At 47.3% G+C, this 23,808-nt stretch overlaps 1 protein-coding gene across 1 annotated transcript in view; it reads left to right on the plus strand.

Annotated features, from left to right (window-relative positions):
• Positions 1 to 23,808, plus strand: part of LOC138528040 (phytanoyl-CoA dioxygenase, peroxisomal-like) — a 432,880-nt gene that overhangs the window by 184,304 nt on the left and 224,768 nt on the right. The window contains exon 5 of the mRNA XM_069639473.1: positions 2,136 to 2,217. Coding sequence (XP_069495574.1) covers positions 2,136 to 2,217 — 82 coding nt within the window. The remainder of the gene's footprint in view (positions 1 to 2,135; positions 2,218 to 23,808) is intronic.

Raw genomic sequence — 23,808 nt, forward strand, 5'->3', positions numbered from 1 at the left:
ATCATAAGAGTTTAGGTAGCCAGGAAAGTAGGAAAGGGATGGCTCCTGTGACTATTGATGAACAGAAATGGTTGGCCATGCGTTGACGAATATGCCAATTTTATGTGACAAGGATATAAAAGGGGGGAGAGCTTGGGGAAAGGAGATGGACACAGCTGGGGTGCAGACCTAGGGGAGACCGTGGCAAAGAACATCATTTGGATTTTGGAAGAATTGAGGCACAGGAACTCGTTATTAAGAGCTTCACAAAGAGAAGGCACTCTGAGATGGCTGAGTAAACCTCATCAGCGAAGATGGGAGGGCCACCTGCACCAATAACAAGAAGAACAGAGAAAGAGCAGTAGTGTAAATAAAAACTAAATAAGATGAAGAACAGATCTCTGGCGAATGCCAGGAAAGAGCGAGAAGAGTGGGGTCCAAAGGGTACGGACTTGGAATTACTGGAAAGATCGAGGGACATTTAAGGAAATGGGAAAAAGGGAAAGCGGGGTGCAAGGGATTATAATTGCTTACAAATCAGGTAGTGAAGGAGGGCGGGGGGCCTGAAAAAGAGGAATAGATATACAACAACACGAATGTGAGCACTACTGGCAAGCACTTGTTAGTAAGGAATTCTTGGGCAAAATAATATGTTTAGGGGCTTCCTTAAGAGGGGGGATGGATAGGTCACCACACTCTTCGTGGGCAAAGTAGTATGGATTTTTGGGGGCACCAGTGTTGACAAAAGGAGACTGAGTTTGTTTCTGTTGGAAGCTGGGGGTTATCGGTCTAATATCCTCCTTGACGCCCACATATATTGAGCATGTATCAGCCAGGCATTGAGCCATACAGCATTGCAAGTGATTCAGTAATGAAGATCCTGCATGCCTCAATGGGATCTACTCTGAGGACGTGAAGACTGGAGTTATGCGATTATATTTGGAGATGCTATGCAAACATCTCAGAGAAGCATTCTCCACTGTTTTCATGTGAGATTGAGATGATCAGGGGGGAGCAGGGAGGGGAGGATTTGTTGAAAGCTCTCTGCACATTAAGGGGTTCAGGCCTACTGTAGCACATAGGAATAATAAAATAAGTCATAGTTGCTTTATTTAAATGCGTCGTTCTTTAATATTTAATAAGATCCGCGTTCTCAGATATCAGATAGAGCTAGTTTTCTTCTCGCTCTGTCAGAGTTAGTCTCTTGGAGTCTGATCTCTCAACTCTTAACTTGTAAAGCAGTTGTCATTCTTTAGTTGTTTTTGCAATGTCTTTCCATGAGGTCCACAATTCCCAGTCTTTTTAGGTACAGACACTTTGAAGTTACTCAGCACATCTCTCGATCTCTAGGCTCTTTCCACACATCTCAAAGTCCATGTCGGGTTCTAGGCAGATTTCACACTACTCAGTGTGTTTCTCGGTAGTAGGCTCTTTCCAAACTCTTCAATGGCCACTCAGGTTGTCATCATCTTTAAAACCTCTCAGCTCTCGGCCTCCCCCATCCCCCATCCAATGGAATAAAGTGTTTTTCCTAAAGTATGAATTCAACATCTCCTCTACAATATTCACAAAGATTTGCAAGGAGCAAACCTGGTTATACCTGAAGGAAATCTTTGTAAATATCAGACCTGAAGCAGCTCTTAGAAGGGACACTTAAAGAGTTAGCCAAACTTGAGTGGGAACATCCAACAGTTTTGTCTAGTGTTTATAAATGTAATAATTTGTAATGAAGCTTGTGGGTCAATGGTTGCATTGCCTAATCCAAGTAGGAAGAGCCAAAAAGAGCATTCTAAAAAGGTAGGGTGGCTGATATTTCTCTCACTGTAAAACATCCAAACAAGTGTTTTTTTTTTAAGGTTGACTCAATGTTTTCTTTTGCGGAGGAGTTTGATAAGAGCTCACTGGGTACCGGGGACATCATGTATTGATTTAACGAATCTGGGGGAATGTGGAGGCGTAGTTATGGATAGAAGAATAGGTCTGACTGAAATTTGGAAATCATGAATAGAGGAAATGACTATTAAGTGCCCATTTATTGATGCCATTGCTTGATTTGCTGTTGACGCCACCACGTTCTTCAATGTTGCAAGAAATTATGCCCTGTTGGATCAAGATACGTGTGTTGCTGTTCAAATGAAATAATCTGTTGTTTTTAGATTGTAAAGTACGTGGAGTGCTTCACTGGACCCAACATTCTAGCCATCGAGACCGTGCTGAACAACAAGCCACCGGATACAGGTAATATGAAGACTTGAGAATTAAAACATTCATCCAGCAATTGGAAGGTAAACATGCTTTACATGACACAATGTAACTATAATATGTTCCTATCTAAGGCATTGCATCCATTTATGCTCTCCTCATGTGCCCAGCCAGAAGGTTTGTCTTAATTGAACTTGCCCTGTGACTAGTCTCTAGTCACACACCCTTTGACACTTCTACTGTTCATCAAGTATGAGGTCTATGAAGCAACCAAAGTGACCATTCTGCCTGCACCTGATGAACACATGAAGAGGCCCACTTTGGACTCTCCGTCCTTCGATTAATGTCTAATCGTGCAAGGTAATTATAATTATTAAGCAGTTTTGTCTTGGAGGCAGGGCACTTTCAGGTGATTAGAGACGAGGAGTTGGGTTAAAGGTATCTATGTGAAAATATTGAATACATTACTGCAAGGCCAAAAATGCTGATTCTTTTTCTTTTACCCCATTTATGTCATGACTTCAGTCGGGCGGCGTTTCTTTTCTTTATGGAGATGCCATTAACAGTTCCACCACGTCTGACGGCCATCTTGGAGCACCGCTCTAGTGTTTATCCAAGATGGCCGCCGGCGTTTACTACAGCCGGCTCACTGTGGCGTTCCTCGCATTGCACCTTCACTGTGTTCTTTCGACTTGAAGGTACCGCTTGGTTTTTCCCCCTACGTGTGTTCTCTCCTTTGATTCTTCCCTTGGCCTGTCTCCCCTTGGTTTCCCTTTGGCTGTTTGCTGTTTTCTCCGGTGCTGCTCCGTTCCGGTCTCTCTCCCTCCGTTCCCTCTCCTCTCAGCCCTTCAGCCTGACTGCCCTCGCCCATGCTTCTCCACCCTTATCGCCTGGGCGCTCGTTGTTCCATATTTCCTGGAGCTATTTGCGAGCCTTACTGGCTATTTCTGGTGCACTTACCACGGCTGTTTCTCTGGCAGTCCTTCTGCCCACTTGTGAGTCTCCTCTGATCCCTCCTCTGGATCCTATTGAGCCGCTCTACACTGAAGGATCGTTCTCCTGGTCTTCTCATTGCCACTGACACTTTCACCAGAACAACTGCTGCAGGGTTTTTTCTGCCTTTTTGGGCTTTTTCCCTGCTCAGGGGCCGGCTCCCGGGAGTCCCCGCTGTTCGTGTTCCCTAGTTACCCGACAGTGTGGCATCCCAGGGAGCTCGCCCCTACTTACGTCAAAAGAAGGAAGCAAAGAAGACTGATAAAGCACAGACCCGAAGACGTCCTGGAAGAAGGCCGGAACTACAGGACAGGTCCACAGACGATTCAGGTGAGGAGGAAGGAGGGGATAGGTCGACCAACCCGGATATCCCTGACAGAGTGCAACGGCCAAAGCACCCCCATGGCTTCTCTCGAGCAGTACCAAGAATTGGTGGCAGCCATTCAGGGGCTTACCGTAGAAGTGCAATCACTCCGGTCCGAAAATCAGTCTCTGCGACAACAGGTAGCAGCTCGTGAGGATGCCCGTGGAGATCTACCTCCCCTTCCCTTACCTTGCGGGAAATTCGACGGAGATCCAAAGACATTGAAGGTATTCTTGGATGCTTGTCAGTTATATTTCACCTTCCGCCCTCGTATTTATGAGACCACCAGGGCCAAGGTGGGTTTCCTAGTGTCTAATTTAACGGGAAATGCTTTGGCATGGGCTTCACCGTTGGTATTACAGGCTGATCCAGCTACTGCTAATTACGATCAGTTTGTGCAACTCCTAAAGTCTCGCTTTGACCGACCCGAGGTACAGTATGCCTCTTATGAAGCAATCCTAGATATCAGACAGGGTCCGCACGATGTACAGACTTATGTTACCTCCTTCATGCAGCTTGCCACAAATGCCGGATGGCCTGATTCTGCTCAACAGACTTTGTTTCGTCGCGGCTTGCATGAAGACATAAAGGATGAACTGGCACGTATTGCACAACCTCAGACGTTTCAGGAACTAGTGTCCCTCGCTCTTCAGATCGAGTATAGGTTGGGAGAAAGAAGACAAGAAAGGAGACGTCCACGACCTTCTCCCTCAACCTTCTCCCCGAACCCTTCTAGGGAACATCCAACCTCATCCGCTGGGGAGGAACCGATGCAAATAGGCACCACCCGAGGACCTTTAACAGCCGAAGAGAAGAAGAGAAGAAGAGAGTTAGGCCTCTGCATGTATTGCGGTTCTAGCAAACATCTGCTCCGTAACTGCCCTGAGGTTCCTCCACGCCGCCAGGGAAACGATTCACCCCGAACCTAAACAGGGATAGGTCCGGGGTGTTGGGATGAATCCCTGTACCAACACTTTGACTCCTCTTCCCCGTGAAGACAATCGTCTGATGGTATTTCAGGTTAAACTGTCCCGGGATTCCTCTACCTTCTGGGAGGCCTTAGCCATGTTGGACTGTGGGGCAGCGGGGAATTTCATCGATGTATCCTGGGCTCAAGAGAATGATGTGCCCATCGTCCCGAAGAACCTACCCATTCCGGTGGAAGGGGTGGATGGCCAGCCTCTGTCCTCAGGACCTGTTACTCAAGAGACTCTGCCACTTCGGGTCAAATTGTTTCAACATCAGGAGGAAATGGCATTCGATCTCATTAAAGCAGCGCATTTTCCGGTGATCCTCGGGATCCCGTGGCTCCGTAAACACAATCCGATGATCGATTGGTCAAACAATACTATACAGTTTCAGTCGGATCTTTGTCTTAATGAATGTCTAAACAACAAGTACCCCCTTGACTCCCTGCAGAAGAGTGCTTCCGTGCTGACAGCTTCACTCCATCAAGTACCGGAACACTAGCAGGAGTATGCGGAGGTCTTCATGGACAATCAACCTCACTCCCTTCCTCCTCACAGAAGAGAAGACTGCACCATTGAGATCCTACCTGATGCGTCTGTTCCTTTTGGAAGGATGTTTCCCCTATCTTTATCCGAGCGGAAAGCTCTTAAGGAATACCTAGACTGTAATCTACAGAATGGGCTCATCCAGGAATCCAAATCACCCGCTGGAGCATCGCTATTCTTCATACCGAAGAAGGGATCATCGGAACTCGTCCTTGTATCGACTACCGGGGCCTAAATCGCCTTACCGTTAAAGACCTTTATCCTATGCCGCTAATTAAAGAGATATTAGAAGCTTTCCAAGGTGCGTCTGTCTTCACAAAATTGGATCTTAGGGGTGCGTACCACCTGCTGCGTATAAGACAGGGTGATGAATGGAAAACGGCATTTAGGACCCCACTAGGGCATTTCGAGTATCGAGTTATGCCTTTCGGTTTGGTAAACGCACCTGCTATATTCCAGCGCTTTATGGATAAATTGTTTGCCGACCTCCTATTCTCTTCAGTGGTGGTGTACTTGGATGACATCCTTATTTACTCTTCATCTCTTCCTGAACATAGAAGACAGGTCCGGCAAGTACTGGAACGTCTACGGGAAAACAAGCTATTGGTAAAGCCTGAAAAGTGTGTCTTCGAGGCCCGTTCGCTGTCTTATTTGGGTTTTATCCTTTCCCATGAGGGCATTCATATGGATCCCTGTAAGATACAAGCAATCACCCATTGGTCAGCTCCAAGAAACGTTAAGGAAGTACAACGTTTCCTCGGTCTGGCCAATTTCTATCGCCAATTTATTTCAGGCTTCTCCAATATGGTTCTTCCTATCACATCGCTCTTGAAGAAGGGCGTTATCTTCACTTGGACACAAGAAGCGGATTCTGCTTTCCAAGCTTTAAAGGAGGCATTTACCTCGGCTCCCTTATTGGTACAACCGGATCAACTTTTTCCATTCATAGTAGAGACGGATGCCTCAGGAGGAGCCATAGGTGCTGCTCTCTTGCAAAAGGGCAAGGACGGACTTGAACATCCTGTGGCTTATTATTCAAAGACTCTGTCACCCAGTGAAAGAAATTATTCTGTTATCGAAAGGGAGCTGTTGGCTATCAAACATGCCTGTGAAGAATGGCGTCATCTTCTTCAGGGAGCCATGCATAAGTTTACAGTCCGTACCGACCACAGTAATCTTCGTATTCTCCAACAGATGGAATGTCGCAATGCTAGACATGCCCGTTGGGCATATTTTTTCTCTCAGTTTGACTTTGTGATTACCTATCTACCTGGCAAACAGAATATTTTAGCTGATGCCCTGTCACGCAATCATGGGTCGGACTATGAAGCAGATTCTAGCCACAAATTATTGTTAGCGGGCAAAGAGATTCGGACTGTGGCAAATACTTTTCTACGCGAAGTCCAGTGCGAACAACACAGTGCACCGATGAAGACAGAAGTAGCATCCGAATTGGAAGAAAGAGAGGGGATCCTTTTCAAGGGTCAAGCCTTGTACCTGCCCAACAAGAAACACCAAAGACTGGCCCTTTCATGGTGTCATGATTCACCCATGGCCGGTCATAAGGGCATTCGAGCCACCAAAGATCTGGTGTCCAGACTGTTTTGGTGGCCAGGTTGGAACCGAGACATACATTCTTATGTAGCTACCTGTGCCATCTGTGCTACCAATAAGTATCATTCATCCAAACCCTTAGGTCTTCTGCAATAGGAACCTGCTCCCAAACAACCGTGGACCCACGTTTCTACAGACTTTATTGTGGACCTGCCTAATTCTGAAGGGAACACCGTCATCATGGTGACTGTGGATTCTCTAAGCAAACTGGCTCACTTCACTCCCTTGAAAGGATTACCTACAGCCCCTGAGACAGCCAAGACCTTCCTGAAAGAAATAGTGCGGCTTCATGGCCTTCCAGAGACCGTGGTGTCCGATCGAGGCCCTCAATTCACTTCCCAGTTTTGGGGTGCCCTCTGTAAACAACTAGGGGTTCAACAAGCCCTTTCATCTGGGTTCCATCCACAAAACAACGGGCAGACGGAAAGGCTCAATCACACGCTGGAACAATATCTTCGATGTTTCTGTAGCAGAAAGCAAGATGACTGGAATGCCTTTCTCCCTATGGCTGTGTTCACCTATAACAATACCAAACATTCAGCCATTAATATGTCTCCCTTTTTCTGCACATTTGGTTACCATCCGAAACATCTGCCATTGGCAGAAATCCATCCCTCAAAATCACCCGCTCTTGACCACCTCCTGAAGGAACTCAAAGACACCCATGTGCTAGCCAGTGAAACCTTGGACGCTAGCCGTGATGCTTATAAAATATGGGCTGACAAGAAGAGGAAGGCTGCACCTTCTTGGTCAGAAGGTGATAAGGTTTGGTTAGCCACTAAATTTTTACCTCGCTGGACACACATAGGGAAATTTGCACCAAGATATATCGGACCCTTTCAAATCAAGAAGAAGGTAAAACCTGTTGCATTTCGCCTTCAGTTACCTCCCTCCCTTAAACAGGTGCATCCCGTGTTCCATACCTCCCTTTTGAAGCCCTACCTTCCGGATCCATATAAGAGAAGATCCAAGAGGCGATCTAATGATGTGCCGTCTGAACCAGCTGAATATGAGGTGTCACATCTGGTAGATTCCCGCTACCATCACAGTATTCTACAATATTTGGTTCACTGGAAGGGTTATCCCATCGAAGAACGGACATGGGAACCCGTGAGACACATTCACGCCCCTCGACTCATTAGAAAGTTTCACAGACTGTATCCGGGCAAGCCTGGGGGCCCCTCATGTAGAAGGGGGCATACTGTCATGACTTCAGTCGGGCGGCGTTTCTTTTCTTTATGGAGACGCCATTAACAGTTCCACCACGTCTGACGGCCGTCTTGGAGCACCGCTCTAGTGTTTATCCAAGATGGCCGCCGGCGTTTACTACAGCCGGCTCACTGTGGCGTTCCTCGCGTTGCACCTTCACTGTGTTCTTTCGACTTGAAGGTAACGCTTGGTTTTTCCCCCTACGTGTGTTCTCTCCTTTGATTCTTCCCTTGGCCTGTCTCCCATTGGTTTCCCTTTGGCTGTTTGCTGTTTTCTCCGGTGCTGCTCCGTTCCAGTCTCTCTCTCTCCGTTCCCTCTCCTCTCAGCCCTTCAGCCTGACTGCCCTCGCCCATGCTTCTCCACCCTTCTCGCCTGGGCGCTCGTTGTTCCATATTTCCTGGAGCTATTTGCGAGCCTTACTGGCTATTTCTGGTGCACTTACCACGGCTGTTTCTCTGGCGGTCCTTCTGCCCACTTGTGAGTCTCCTCTGATCCCTCCTCTGGATCCTATTGAGCCGCTCTACACTGAAGGATCGTTCTCCTGGTCTTCTCATTGCCACTGACACTTTCACCAGAACTGCTGCAGGGTTTTTTCTGCCTTTTTGGGCTTTTTCCCTGCTCAGGGGCCGGCTCCCGGGAGTCCCCGCTGTTCGTGTTCCCTAGTTACCCGACAGTGTGGCATCCCAGGGAGCTCGCCCCTACTTACGTCAAAAGAAGGAAGCAAAGAAGACTGATAAAGCACAGACCCGAAGACGTCCTGGAAGAAGGCCGGAACTACAGGACAGGTCCACAGACGATTCAGGTGAGGAGGAAGGAGGGGATAGTTCGACCAACCCGGATATCCCTGACAATTTCTCTGCATATATATGCTGGTGAGACTCCCACAGCTCCAACCCATACGCCCCACATTTGTTATTAACCTAAACCACCCCCCCCCCACCCACATATGTATGCAGTGAAATGGAGCTGTCAAAAATCAGTATTTTCGGCATAGCAGTGATGGTCTGTGATATTTTGTAACAATATCGGGTTAAAGGACCCAAAGCAATGTCCACTGTGCATGCAGTCGATACCCAATTGTGTCTCTGCATTGAGACATCATTTTGTTTGTGACCTCAACAGTTTTTGGCTCCATCTGCGAGGTAACCTTTTCTTGCAAAGGGCATATTTCAGGAAACATGATCTATGGTCTCAAAAGAGGTGCTAGACCTTTATCCCATGGTGTGTGTCCAAACACCCATTAACGCACACAAAGGAGTCTCCTCAAGTTAGGATAACACTAACATTTCCCTTACCCAGAAGTGATCTGTTGTTGGCAGATAAGTATTCAAATACAAACTTCAAACTTCAAAGGAATCAAACAACATCACCTCTGGTTTAACATGGAATGTTGCTCCCTGGAATAGGGTGTGAAGAATTCTTAGATGTCGCCACTTCTCCCCATTGGGGAGCCCCTTCCCATGAGGCCAGAGAGGTGAGGCTGCTACTCGATAGTCCCGCTGGGGATGGTCCATAGTGTGAGGATCTCATGGGGAGAGACTCCCCCCACCCGGTGACAAGGACGTACATCTGGGGAGAACACTGTATGACAGTCTCCAATACCACCCTCATATCCCACACATACACTGCACCGTAACATTAGACCACACCACCACATGGATGTACGTAGGGCAAGAAGCATATCACCTACTGAGACGGGGAAGAGTTCAGACAACCTAAGGGTAACTTATGTGTTCAGAACTGAAACGAAGAAGAGGCTAGTATCATAAAGAATGCTACTGAGAATATAGACAAGCATTCTAGTCATCCGCAGAGGCCTGTCGAAGAAGCTGACATAAAAGTCGACAAAGGAATAAGGAGGCTGTTAAGCACTCCTTGGAGCAGCAGCGTTCATGAAGGGACCTCAACGCGGGAGAGCCAAACAGCAGAATGCCTTGACACTGTCTGCAGAGAAGGTAAATCGCTGTTGGGCTAAAGAGGGGAACACCTGACAAGTTGAAAAGGCATTAGCACAACCTCTGGGCAGAGGTGGACCATACAGTCCATAATCAGTGGACTGACTGCAAAGAGCCAAAGGATACAGATCCGCCGCAGAGCATGGGTGACGTCGGAAGCTCAGGGAGACCCGAACCAGGCAAGTTCAGACACCGGAGAGACCGGAATCCCGCAGAACGACCCCAGAATTTACTGTGAGAGTGGACCGGCAGGTGGGAGCACGAGAGGGAAGACCACGTCTGGGATAACAGGGGCGGACACAAGTCCCCTGAAAGGACTGAAATTGACGTATGCGTCTGGGACCCCAATACTGAGAGAAATTGAAGTCATCTTCCTCATGGCAGTACATGGCAGAGAAGCAAACAAAGTGGCCCGAATCAAAGAAGAGGTGAAACTGAAGCATGGGTTTGAGACCCGAATCCTGAGAGCAATACGAGTAATTTTCCTTGTGGCAGAGAAGTAAACCAAATGGGCCAATCCAAAGAAGAGGTGAAACTGAAGTATGGTTCTGGGACCCCAATCTCGAGAGCAATACAAGTCATCTTTCTCCTGACAGTACCTGACAGGAGAGTGAACCAGGTCTTCCAAACCAAAGCAATAACAGAACACGGGTCTGGGACCCTTTGAGTGGTTCTACATTATTTCATCGCCAGATTTTTTGGGGGAGGTTCCCTCCCCCAAACCCCCCCTACTTATATAATCATACTCCAACCCCTATAAAACCCCCCAATTTTTTTTTTTTGAAAAAAGGGTTTTTGGCAATGAAAAATCCGGCGATGAAATGCGTGTATACCCTTTGAGTAAACAGGAATAAGACACGCACATAGAGGATTCATGTTTGTGGTTACAAACTTTCATTCAAATAATAAAGAGGGTTGGGTAATGCGTCACTATCCTTACTCTAGGAGGTATTTCCCTACCTCAACCAAAAACTAAGGGTCTGTCCTGTGTCAAGATGTTCAAAGCAAAAATGTCCTGTGTTCGAAATCATATCCTAGCCCTCTCATTCTATAAAGTAACTATAAGGTGCTGAAGGCAATGTCTTTAGTTTCAAAAGTGCATAAATGTTCAAGTTCAGCAAAAGGTACAATCAACTTAGATGGTGTTCACAGTTCCTGGGAGTGGCTCCCTTCCCGAAGTTTCTTTTCAGCAAAAAACAAAGTTCAAAAGAATAAGCAGGTTCATTGTAGCCCAAGAGGATAACCGTCTCGTATTGGTTTTGCAATTCACTACCGGGAAAATGTCTCCCTTGCCCAGGTTCTTTCCACATGCAATGCAGTTCAAAATCCTAAGGACATGCATCTTCCTTTGGATTCTCTTTTCAAAATGTCACAAATGCAATTCAAAATCAAAAGAGCATGAATCTTCCTTTGGATTCTGTAAGGAACTCATGGTGACAACAATAAAGACAGACACGAGTGATCACAGTTCAAGGGTGTTTACTAAACTGGAAATGCAGTGTGGAAAAACGCCTGATCTAAACATAAATATAAGATGGGAGCAAACTGGGGGAGTGGTCTGGGCCCATGTAGTCCAGACGTGTCTTGCTGCAGCTGAGGCAGGGTCCTGAAAGCTGATCCTAATACTGCAAATAGAGGCGACTTTCTACAGTTCCGAGCGGAAATACGGGCGTTGAACAACTGGGGCCGCAAGCAGGTGAAATTTGAAGGTGAAACAGAGGCTGGGGAGCCCACATTGTTGAGCGCTGGTCGTGAAGAAAGAGACGCCAAGATGGCGGGGAGTGTGCACCTTGATGGGGCGCTGCAGAGATAGCTGTGTGAAGCGAAGCAGCTGAGATACCCGGCCTGGACCCCGGAAAATGTAGGAAGCTGCGTTGCTCTGTTGATGAGCCGCCTGGTAGGTGCTGATCACCGGGATGATGACTGTGTTGCCTCCTACACGGGACGTAGTGTGTAGGAGCGGTAGGCGGCGAATGTGCTGGGGTTAGCTGAGGAGCCTATAGCCCCGGGTTGAAGGCAGGTGGCACAGAGATGAGGTGCCTGACAGCAAAGAGGAAGAAGACGCGACCGCAAAGGAGGATTGAAGTGAGCAGGGAGGAGCAGCGATAGTGAGCAGTAAGGCTATAGGTACGCATGGGGAGTGCTACAGTAGAGACCGGCATAAAACTGCAAAATGAGGAATTACTGCAGGGGATTGGAGGAGCACATAAATGCTACGAACCTTGCTAAGTAAGACATAGTACCTGCTATTGCATAGACTGTGGGTGAGGTCATTTGGATGCTGGCCAATACCTGATTTCATTTGTAGCACAATTGTGACACTAAAACTGAGCAGGGTCTGCAGGGGTACTGTGCCTGTGACGCCCTGCAGTGCCTCCCTACGAAGGGCACTGCCAAAATGAGTCATTGTGCCTTCTGGACTGATTCTCAGGACAGTGCACATGAGGCAACATCCTCTGAGAGTACTCTACACGGAAGGACAGGCGCTTCCTGGTCTGACAAGCTGGCTGGTATGAGAAGAAGCAGAAGCCTAGGTGGTCACCCTTGAATTAAAACACAATGATTTGCATTTGGTGGGAGAAACTTGGAGGTGACCTGGGTGGTGAATTGAACAGTGAGGGTGCGACATAAAGGACCAAGAACCTAAGAACTTTGTGGCTTTGGCAGTGATGTCCCCCCAAAAAAATAAAGAGAAGGGGTTGATTATGGACTCCCTCTCTGTGCCAATGAAGACTAAGGAGGTGATGCCCGGCATGGAGAAGGCACGGGAGGAAGCTAGGGAGCCACTGGAGGATCCACAGGAATCCAAGATATTAGCAGCAATTCTGGACCTAAAAAAGTCACTGGAAGGTAAAATTGAAGCATTGGGAATTGATGTGCAGCTGCTCCGCCAGGATGTCCGCTCATTGACGGAAAGGGAAACTACTACAGAGACTATCGGTAAAGAATTAGCCCCCACAGTGGCAGACCACACAGCAAACTGTGGATGTTGGAAACTAGAAATGCCACGTTAGAAGCCAGGATTGAGGAGGCCGAAGGGAGGTCTGCAGAAACAATGCCAGGTTACTAAGGAATCAAGGGGCGAGACCCGACAGACTATGTCGAAACACATCTGCTACAGGAAATTGGAACTGAGAAGCTGTCCCAGGGCTTTGCAGTGGAGAGGGTGCATAGGTCCCCACAACAGAAACCCCCACCAGGATCTTATCCTGGACCAGTAATTGTGAGAATACTGAACTTCAGAGATTGTGAGGTGGTGCTTCACCTTTCTAGAGAAGGTGGAACCATCAAAAGGGGTGACACAACAATTGCTATATACCTGGATTACACTCCTTTAGTTCACCAAAGAAGAAATTCCTTTATCCCTATTATGGCGCAGCTTCGAAGGCTAGGAATCAATTACATGCTGATGTTCCCAGCACAGCTGAAAATCCTACATGGTGGGAAGACGCACTTTCTTGACACTAGCTGCGGCCAATATGTGGTTGGACCACAATAATCTGGGTGATGAAGATGGGGACCCTCTGGGTGGGGAGACTAGCCTCAAATGAACACAGGTTGATGCTCGCAGTGAAACACTTGGCAACGTAAGGAACTTGACCGAGAGGCTGGCTACAAACTTAGACCATCCACAGGGCGATGCAGCAGTGCTGCAAGTGTTGGAACTGTCGATTCATACTATTTAATTGAAGGAAGGCTGCAGTTGCAAATATGTTTTTGTGAGCGGGGCAAGCACTAATGCCACTAGATGGTGTTAGGACAACCCCAAACCAGGTGTTTAACTAAGCCAGCTGGTTATTGGCATAAGATCCGATACCCAATGGCTAGGAGTAGCCCAGGAGGTACGGGCCCGCCTGAACAGAACTACACTGATGGGCATTGTTCACCCTCGAAGTTTGAGGGGTTACTTTGGTTCGTTTAGTTTATTTTGAGCTCAGAAGAATGATGTACCAGGATTCGAATGGTGAAGTAAGACGTGTGGGGAATGGTGAGCATAACCAGTGCAGGTTGCCTGACCCGAAAGGGGTGGGTGGATCCCAAAGGAAAATGATGAGTCATGGGAGTGCAATGCCTGAAATGATGGCAGGAAGAACAGGCCTGTCTGATGGAGGGGAGGTGACTTTTACATAATAACATGTTGAGATTAAACATTTTGTCATGGAATGTTAGGGGGTTGGGGACATATATGAAAAGGATTCGGTGAGCTCTTACCTTAGGAGGTATCCTGCATGGCTATATAGGCTGAAAGGAAGTCCACATAGTAAACTCGTATTTTCCAAATACTGGGATCCCAACATATGTGAAGAACTTTGGCAGTAAGCTCATTAAAAAGAGAAACTTAATGTTCTTGTGGGTGGGGGGGAGATTTTAACTGTGTGCATGATGCCCTTTTAGATAGATCGGTGCCCCCTCTGAGAGGACCTTCTAGTGCTACGGGGCACTTAAATGCCGACCTGTCAGATTTAGCACTGGTGGATATTTAGCGGGAACTACACCCAGGTGTTAAGGGATACTCCTTTTATTCACCCCTGCATGCCCTACATACAAGGATTGACTATATATTGGTAGGCTTGGAAAGTCTGTGGGCTATATTGGTGTGGAATACGTGGGCTGCATGCTGTCGGATCACTCTCCCTTGATGGTAACATGGGAGATTGGCGATCTCAGGTCCCCGAGTTCCGACTTGGCGTTTCCCTGTAACAGCATTAGAGGATAGGGTTTTTGCAGATTCAATGTGTGAAACCATTGACCATTACTTTAAAGTAAATGTTGGAAGTGTGAACAGCTGGGGTATGGTATGGAAGGCTCTGAAGGTGGTAGTGAGGGGTGAGACAATTTCTAAGGCCGGTGGGATCCGTAGGCAACTTAAGAGGGATCTTGAGGCACTGGAGGATGAGGTTACCAGACTAGAATCCCAGTCCCCTGAGGCTAACAGTTCAGTGTACACACTTGCTGAAGTGTAAATGAAATGTGAGCAGGCCTGGGACAGGTTATCAAAATTTGATTAAGAGGCAAAGCTGGAACAGACACACTAAGAGGGAGATAAATCTGGGAGACCGCTGGCCTGTCTGTGTAAGCGAGAACAACCCAGGATAATCACAACGCTGCTTCTTTGAGATGAGAGTGGGGCCTTCTGGAGGTCCCAGATGGTTATAAATGATATTATTAAAGAGTTTTACACACAGATATACAGCCATGATTTATCTGTGCCCCAGGAAGAGATAGATGCAGTAGTTGAGCAGATTGGCCTCCCGCGCATGTCAGAAGAGCAGGCCGTGGAACTAGATCAGCCGATTTCTGTTGAAGAGGTAAAGGGTGCGATTGCAGCACTGGCTACAGGCAAGGCCCCTGGTGGTGATGGATTGCCTTCGGAATTCTACAGGGCATACAGCTCTTGGTTGCCAAAGCTGTTATTGCAGGTGTATGAAGAGGCCTATGATAAAGGCATTCTCCCACTGGAAATGAGGGAAACATTGGTGACGGTGATACTGAAGCCTGGGAAACCCATGGAATGCAGAGATTCACATCACCCATTGGCATTATTAAACTATGATGCCAAGATTCTCACGACCATACTGGCTCACCGGTTGTGCAGGGTGATAACTACTATAATACATCTGGATCAGATGGGGTTTATCCCAGGCTGTAGTACGTCACTAACCCTATGTAGGTTACAACATGTGATAGACCGCACCAATGGGTTCCCGGAACACTTGCTGGTGGCTTCACTGGCTTCACTGATGCTATGAAGGCCTTTGACTCAGGAATGGGAATGGATGTATGAGGTGTTAAGAAGATTTGGGTTTGGGGAGTCATTTATGCGGTGAGTTAAATTGTTTTATACAAATTCATTGGTAAGGTTGAAATCTGAGGAGTGTATTTCGGGACTGTGGGGTGTACAAAGAGGTACTCTGCAAGGATGCCCTCTGTCGCCGATGCTTTATATACTGGCATTAGAATCAATAGCAGTATATCTAAGACAAGAATACCTGACAGCGGGCATACTGAATGTTGGTAGGAGACATCTTATCTTGCTGTATGCGGATGATGTTTTGCTGTACCTTTGTGAACCAGCACATAATCTCCCAATTATTATGGATGTCCTGGAGGTCTTTGCAAGACTGACTGGGATTAAGTTCAGTAAAGAAAAATCCTGTTTATTTCCTCTGGCCGGACTTAGAGGGGAGGATGAGTTTGATCTCCCAGAGTTGGGGTTGAAATGGGAAATAAATATGTTTAAGTATCTAGGGGTTCAGATAGTGCACAGCCCGATGGACACACACAACTATAATACTGTGCAAGCATTAGATGGGATACAGCGTTCCATGAAGTTTTAGGTGCATTTACCGCTCTCGCTTATGGGCAAGGTGTCCATAACGAAGAGGATTATACTTCCAAGATTGCTATATGCATTTTCTAATGTCTGTCATTACATAGAACCGAGTTTCTTCTGGCAGCTGGAGGGGATTCTTAGGGATTTTCTCTGGGGAGGCGGTCGCTGTAGGATTTCTCTGAGTATGCTGTACTTACCATACCGAGAGGGGGGCGTGCAACTTCCACAATTTGAATGTCAATTCACGTTTTTTATTATTGTTGAGTAATTTCCATATGTGCTCAGAGCAAGTGGCTCTGTAAGTCGCTGTTCTGCTGGCAGAGCTGCTGGAGTGCTGTGAAGTTACCAAGGAGCTAACAAGGAGAACGTGTTTTGTGTTTGGCCCCGCCTACTTTCCCAGAAGTCCCAGAAGTCCTCAAAAAGTGGTGGCCGCGTGTTCATGCTATAACAAAGAATCACGGAAGAAAAGTGGGAAGTCTATATAAAGGAAACTCTGGATAGAGTTGAGCAGTCAGATTATGTCTTTCCTATCCCCAATGTCATCTGGGAGTGCAAGGCATCTGAACTGGACATAATTGTGATCATTGAAAAACTAAAGAAATTGCGAGCGGCAAGACCAGATGGGGTATGTAACTTAGTAATTAAGTGACAACCCGAGTTATGGGGTGCAGCGTTACTTCTATTATTCAAGCAAATAGGCAACATAGGAGAGATCGCTATCTCGTGGAAATCAAGCAACATCCTAACGGTCCATAAGAAGGGGGCATGGGATAGGGAAAGGGAAAGGGGGATACCATGCCTCATCTGACAATGTCTCAATCCCCCCTGAGGATTGCCTCCCCCCATGTGATCCTCCCTCGCATAGCCACCACCAGGGTCAGGATGAGGTAGCAGCTACCGTCCCCAGGCCACATGAAAAGAGGCTACCTCCGGGAAAGGAGTGATGACATTGTAGACTCATCACAGACCCACACACATTTGAAAAGAGGAGTACAAGACATCTTTTCTGTGGCAGTCCCTGGCAGGAGAGTGACCCACGTCTGCCAAACCACAGTAAGAGAGAAAAACGGGTCTGTGGCCCAAAAGAGAAGTTGAATTTTGAAGCCAAAGTCAAAAGAAAGGCCAGGGGAAGGGAATCATTCCCCCTGGTGTTGTGAACTGTGTAACCCATGTGACGAGTCCCTCGATGTCGTCACTTCTCCCCTAGGTGGAGCCCTTCCCATGAGGCAAGGGAGGTGAGGACACTACCTGATAGACCCCCTGGGGGTGGTACTCAGTCGGTGAATCTCATGGAGAGGGCAGCCCCCTATGGGATTAGTGATGACCTGGGGAGAACGTGTTATACCCATAGCACACTTTACCCTGACCCGCCTTCCTCACCAGCCCTATGCAACACCATCCCCAGTGTTCCTGTCTGTTGCCTTAAAACCAGTAAGGTACGAAGTACTGAAAGTACTGAAAAATTATTTTTTCTCAATCTCGTTACATAAAGATTTCCAAGATCTTACTTACGTCATTTATGTTTCATCAGACTAAGCTGAAAAGTACATGTTTGCCCCAGGAGCACTGTGAGCCTCCATCGATTTTCAATAGGGTCCTGCAGATGGGCCTGAGCAATATTTATTTGCCAAGTATTGTACTGCAATACGTAGATGATATTCTGTTCTGTAGGACATCAGAAGAAAAGGCTAAACAGGACTCTATTCAGCTAATGATTATTTTAGCAGAGAAAGGACATAAGGTGGACTAAGAAAAATTGCAGTATTGCCAAGAAGAGGTGTTGTATATAGGTCAGTTAATCTCGCATGAAGGAAAGAAAGTTACACCCGAAAGAGCTGAGGCGATTTTGAAAACATCAAAACCGCACACAATAAAGCAAATGCAACAGTTTTTAGGCCTGTGCAATTATGTTAGCGCATGGGTATTTGATTATAGTTCATACAAAAGACCCTTGTTGCAGGCCCTGAAGAAGGCACATGTGAAGCAGGAAAAGATTGAATGGACTGAGGAAATGGAGGAAGGGTTTGATGAGCTAAAAAAGGCAATTTGCACAGCTCCAATTTTAGGGATTCCCAATTATTCTGAGGAGTTATTTTTATTCTTACAAACGAATGGGACAGTCATGACAGCAGTACTCACACAGAGAACTGCATTGGGGTACAAACCCTTAGCATATTACAGTGGGATTCTGGACCCAGCTATGAGGGGTCACTTACTTTGCGAACAATTGCTGGCAGCAGCCGCGCTTGCTATCGAGAAATCTGCAAGCATAATGATGGGGTGTTCCATGATGTTATTTGTTGAACATGCTTTGTTTGCTGTTTTGGAGAAACCCAAGGGTACACTGACATCTCAAATAGCTTCTGCTTATGAGGTGGTTATATCGAATTCATCGATCAAAATAGTCAGGTGTAAGATGGTGAATCCTGCCACGTTCGTAGCCGAACCACTGGCAGAGGATGAGCAAGCACATGATTGCTCGAATTATGAGGAGTTTTATGACGAGATCCCAAGAGTCACGGAAAATGCTCTAGCAGCTGGGGAGATTCTCTTAATTGATGGTTCCTCAAAGATCGATCAAACTGATGGAGAAAAGCATTCAGGCTCGGCCGTGGTAAGAAACAGTGCCAACAGGTAATTTGAGGTGGTAGAAAGTGCGAGACTGTGCTTGAGAATCACACAGACCAGGAAGTAACAGTGTACCGTGACTCTGCCTATGTGACGTCTACCGTGCACACAGAGCTAGCACATTGGAAATGGAGGGGCCACCTTATTGGACAGGCTAATTAAAGTACTGCGACTCCCAGTAACCATCAAAACAGTTAAGTGCGCAGCGCACACTGAGAGAACAGACTTCATTTCACGTAGAAACCAAGCCACAGACGAAGAGGCCAAACAAGTTGCATATTCTTCTGATATTTTTGGTTTTGATACTCCTGATTTGAAAGAGAAAATAGTTGTAATAATGGTGGTGAATTAAAGCTTTAATCATTTGTCACGAACGCAGTTAATGGAAGTTCAAGGTGGAGCTCCACAGGAAGAGAAAGACCTATGGGCACGGAGGGGGTGTTCTTTATCCCCTTCCGAAGTGCTGTGGCTACAAGACAGCGCTGGTAAACTGGTGTACCTGTAGCCTTATTGAGGATGGTGTTAGAACAGTTACACTACCCTGTGCATGTCACTAGGGAGAGCCTCGCAGCAACTATTGTGGAGGGCTGGTGGGTACCAAACCTGTTAAAACACGTTGCTTTTTATGTAGTAAATTGCATCGTATGTCAAAAGTTTACTGCGGTGCACATGCTGCGAACAGTTAGAGGAGTAATTCCTTGACCAAATGGTCCTTTTCAGCACTTATATATTGATTATGTTGACATGCTTCAGGTCTGTAATGGATATAGGTATATGATTGTCATGACCCCCGGAGCACCAGGCCAGGCCCAGCACCCCCGGGAGCAGGCATCATGCCCTCGGGTAAAAGCCCAGCGGGCCCTTATAGGGGCTCTTTGGACTCTGTCCTGGCGCCGTTGGCGCCAGGCTCATAAAGGAAGGTGTTTTGTGCACTTACCTGATGCAGACCATGCTGCAAGATTCAGGCCTCCCTGAGACCTGAAAGGGGCTATTTTTTCATTGGGACTATTTTGCCACTTGGGCGTGGCCAGGGAAGGATACTTACCTGGAACTACTTTGGGGGCTATTTAAGCCACGCCCAGACAGTAGCTCACGCTTCGCGTTGTTCTGCATCCGAGCAGCTGAACGCTCACCGTGTCTGCTCCTGCATCTGGTCTCCAGCCACGCCCGCCTCGATCCTAGAACACCTGTAAGGAAAGAAGAGAAGAGAAAGGTGAAAACCAAGAATTTTATCAAACTTCTTACCTGCATCCGGAACCTTCACGCCAGCGTTCCTGAGAAAAGACTTTCATTTAAAAGCACTGCGTTGCTCGCTGCAGCGCCGTGCTTCACTCACCTGTCCTCGGGAGTTCTTCTGGCTCCACCGCAACTGTCTGCACCGGTCGCCACATCTCTGCGCCTAGGGGAGAGAAGAAGAGACAAAAGGTGAGCAGAAGGAACATATGAGGAAAGCCTAATTTTCCGCCGTCTTCTGTTGGTGGACCATTCCTCATTTCGGGTCGGCGCCGCTTCGTTGTCAGGTACCGCACCCAGGCCCCTAAGGGGAAAGGACAAAAGACATTACTGGAGGAATATAAAGACATTAAGAGGGATCGCCCCCATCGCTAACTCACCTGAGTTTACCATCGGCAATTCAATCCCTCAACGCATCGCCTTCATTCTGCACCTGAAATAAAGGACAGATCACAGGTTAGGAAAGCAACAGAAAAGGAGGCTTTACACTTGAACTTTTGTAATCTTCATACTTACGGCGTTCCGCTCGGAAAAGTCAAGTGGATTTTGCCAGCGCGATTCTGAAAACCAGTGAAGTAACTGGACAAACAGGCGCCCCTGCACCAGAAGCAGGATGGAGAGTTCATCCTTTCAAACCATAAGGTGAGCTGCAACCGGGGATTTCGGAGGAAGTTAGAGAAGAACGAAAGGGGGAAGGGGGGAGCAAGCACACTATTCTGCAGACTGTTAATCCCCTTTCTCATCTGCAGAAGGATATTCCTACGGGCCAGACAAGCAAGATTTGAGGGTCCTGTTCAGTCGGTGTTCCGAGTTCTGCGCATCACGCTCGAAGAGGCCACAGCAACCCAGGCTAGACCAGCGCCTCCGTGGGAGTCAGGTGAGCATTACAGAACGCGAAGCCTTCCTACAAATTCCCACCCAGGCGCTATGGAAACTTCTGAGACTGATCAGTTGGCCCAACTACTGGGGGAATTACGTGCCGAAGTACACGCCGCTCGTCAAGAAACTAATGCTCTCAGGAGGGAAGTGATTGTATCAAAGGAAAGAACTGATGACCTGGCTAGACAGTTTTTGCAAGGTCAAGCTGGACACACTCCTCTACCCGGTTCCAGGAGGAACCCCGCTCCTTTGGTTCCCAGTAACCCTGTGCAGATTAATCTACCTGGAAACATGCCGCTGGCCCCACCCGAACGCTTTGCTGGGGACCCCAAACGATTCGCCGTATTCATGAATCTGTGTCGTTTGCACTTCCTATGCAGACCTGGGGCCTTCCCTAATGACCAGACCAAGGTAGCCTTTGTATTGTCATATCTCAGCGGCTGTGCTGCCGATTGGTCAGTTCCACTGGTTACTCAAGATGACCCGATTCTCCGTGATTTTCAAGGATTTCAAGCAAGCATGGAAAGGTTATTTGCTCGACACTCTCAGGGGCAGGCTCTGGATGACAAACTCCTATCCCTGCGACAGGGCAATCAGGACCTCCTATCCTACATTGCAACCTTTAATAGACTAATTGTGGAAACTGGGTGGCCAGAGGATAAAAGAATCACGTTATTTTATCGAGGTCTACGCGGAGAACTTAAAGATGTCCTGGCCCAAGTTGTAAATCCGCCCCAAGAATGCACAGAATATATAGACCTAGTGGTCCAATTGGATCACAGACTTCAAAACAGAAAAGCAGATCGGTCCAAGTTTGAGACCCGGGTGTTGGTCAAGACCCACGCTAACCCCAAGGGTGCTGATGTCTCTGAGCCTATGCAAATCGGAGGGGTTAAAGGACCTTTAACTCAAAAAGAACGTGAAAGAAGACGGCAGATGCAATTATGTCTTTATTGTGGGTCCTCTGGACACTTTCTACGAGATTGCCCGGCAAAACCGCCCAAGAAGGTGGTAGGAGCCGCTGATAAAAACCATGAAGACTCTGTTTCGGGAAACGACCACGCCCGACAAGCGTAGGGGTCCGCTTGCCGAGCTTGAAAACTAACACTCAGACCTCGCATTTCATTGTGTCAATGGTCCTCGTAGATCCGGAACAGCCTAAGCGGTTGCATGCAATAAAGGCATACATCGATAGTGGGGCAATAGGAAATTATGTGGATCGTGAATTGGTCTCTAGGATTAACCTCCCTCTGCGTTCTAAAACCAGCAAAGATGTCATCACCACAGTCGATGGAACCGAAATTGCCTCTGGACCGGTAACACATTCCACTGCTGAGGTGACACTTATAGGTGCGGACGGCCATCGGGAGGCAGTTGTGTTTGATGTAATCAAGGCTCCACAGTTTCAGGTTATTCTCGGAATCCCTTGGTTAGAGACACATAATCCTCGAATTGATTGGCGAGCGAAGAGAATAACCTTCCCGGATTGTGCACAAACCTGCTACCCAGAAAATCTGAAGATTAGTCTAGCCTCTGTAACCTCTGTCTCCATGCAACTACCTCCAGAATACCAAGACTTTCAGGACGTCTTCCAAAAGGAACAGGCCAACACGTTACCTCCCCACAGATCGTACGATTGCCAAATCGATCTGGTGCCCGGTGCAGAACCCTCTTGTAGCAGGATTTATGCCCTTACTGAACCTGAGAATCTGCATTTGAGACAATATTTAGATCAATACCTAGCCAATGGTTTCATTCGCCCGTCAAAGTCTCCGGCATCCTCGGCTTTGTTCTTTTTGCCCAAAAAAGAAGGCAACCTTAGAACTTGTATCGACTACCGCGCATTGAACCAGATAACTGTTAAAAACCGTTACCCTCTGCCTCTGATCCCTGAACTCCTTGATCAGGTGAAGGACGCTTGCGTATACACAAAGTTAGATCTCCGGGGGGCTTATCATCTGGTGCAAGTAAAAGAAGGCGACGAATGGAAAACGGCCTTCCGTACAAAATATGGATTATTCGAATACCAGGTGATGCCTTTCGGGTTGTGCAACGCGCCTGCTGCCTTCCAATTCTTCATGAACAATGTCCTTCGGGAACTCATTGATGTTTGTGTTGTCGTAAATATTGATGACATTCTTGTGTATTCATCTTCGGAATCTGATCACAGAAAGCATGTCAGGGCCGTCCTTGAGAAATTGCGCCAGCACAAACTGTTTGCAAAGCTGGAAAAGTGCGTTTTCCATACCACCGAGGTTGAGTTTCTTGGATTCACCCTGACACCTAAAGGGGTCCGAATGGACTCACGAAAAGTGGATGCCATCCTGAAATGGCCATCACCTAGTTCGGTGAAAGGTGTCCAAAGCATGCTTGGTTTTGCTAATTTTTATCGCAGATTTATCCCGGAATTTTCACGTGTGGTACAACCCATCACTGTACTCTTGCGAAAAAATAAACGCTTCGAATGGACCGAGGAAGCCGAACAGGCCTTTCAGGAATTGAAAGCTAAATTCACGTCCGCACCTATTTTGAAGCACCCGCGTCCCGATGTCCCATATGTAGTCGAAACCGACGCGTCCAGCTTAGCCATGGGAGCTGTCCTGTCTCAGAGAGACCCTGAAACCAACCAACTGCACCCCGTAGCATTTTGGTCCAGAAAGTTCTCGCCGCCTGAGATAAATTATGCAATCACCGACAAGGAATTATTAGTCATTAAGTCCGCCTTTAAGGCTTGGCGGCATTATCTTCTTGGCGCCAGGCATACCATCACCGTGATCACTGATCACCGAAACTTACAATATTTAAAAACTGCCAAGGCTCAATCGTCACGTCAGCTCCGATGGGCTTTGTTCTTCGCTGAGTTTGATTTTGTAATCACTTACCGCCCCGGCTGTAAGAATGGCA

The sequence above is a fragment of the Ambystoma mexicanum genome, chromosome 7q (genome assembly GCF_040938575.1).
Source record: "Ambystoma mexicanum isolate Mex_15411 chromosome 7q, UKY_AmexF1_1, whole genome shotgun sequence".
NCBI lineage: Eukaryota > Metazoa > Chordata > Amphibia > Caudata > Ambystomatidae > Ambystoma > Ambystoma mexicanum.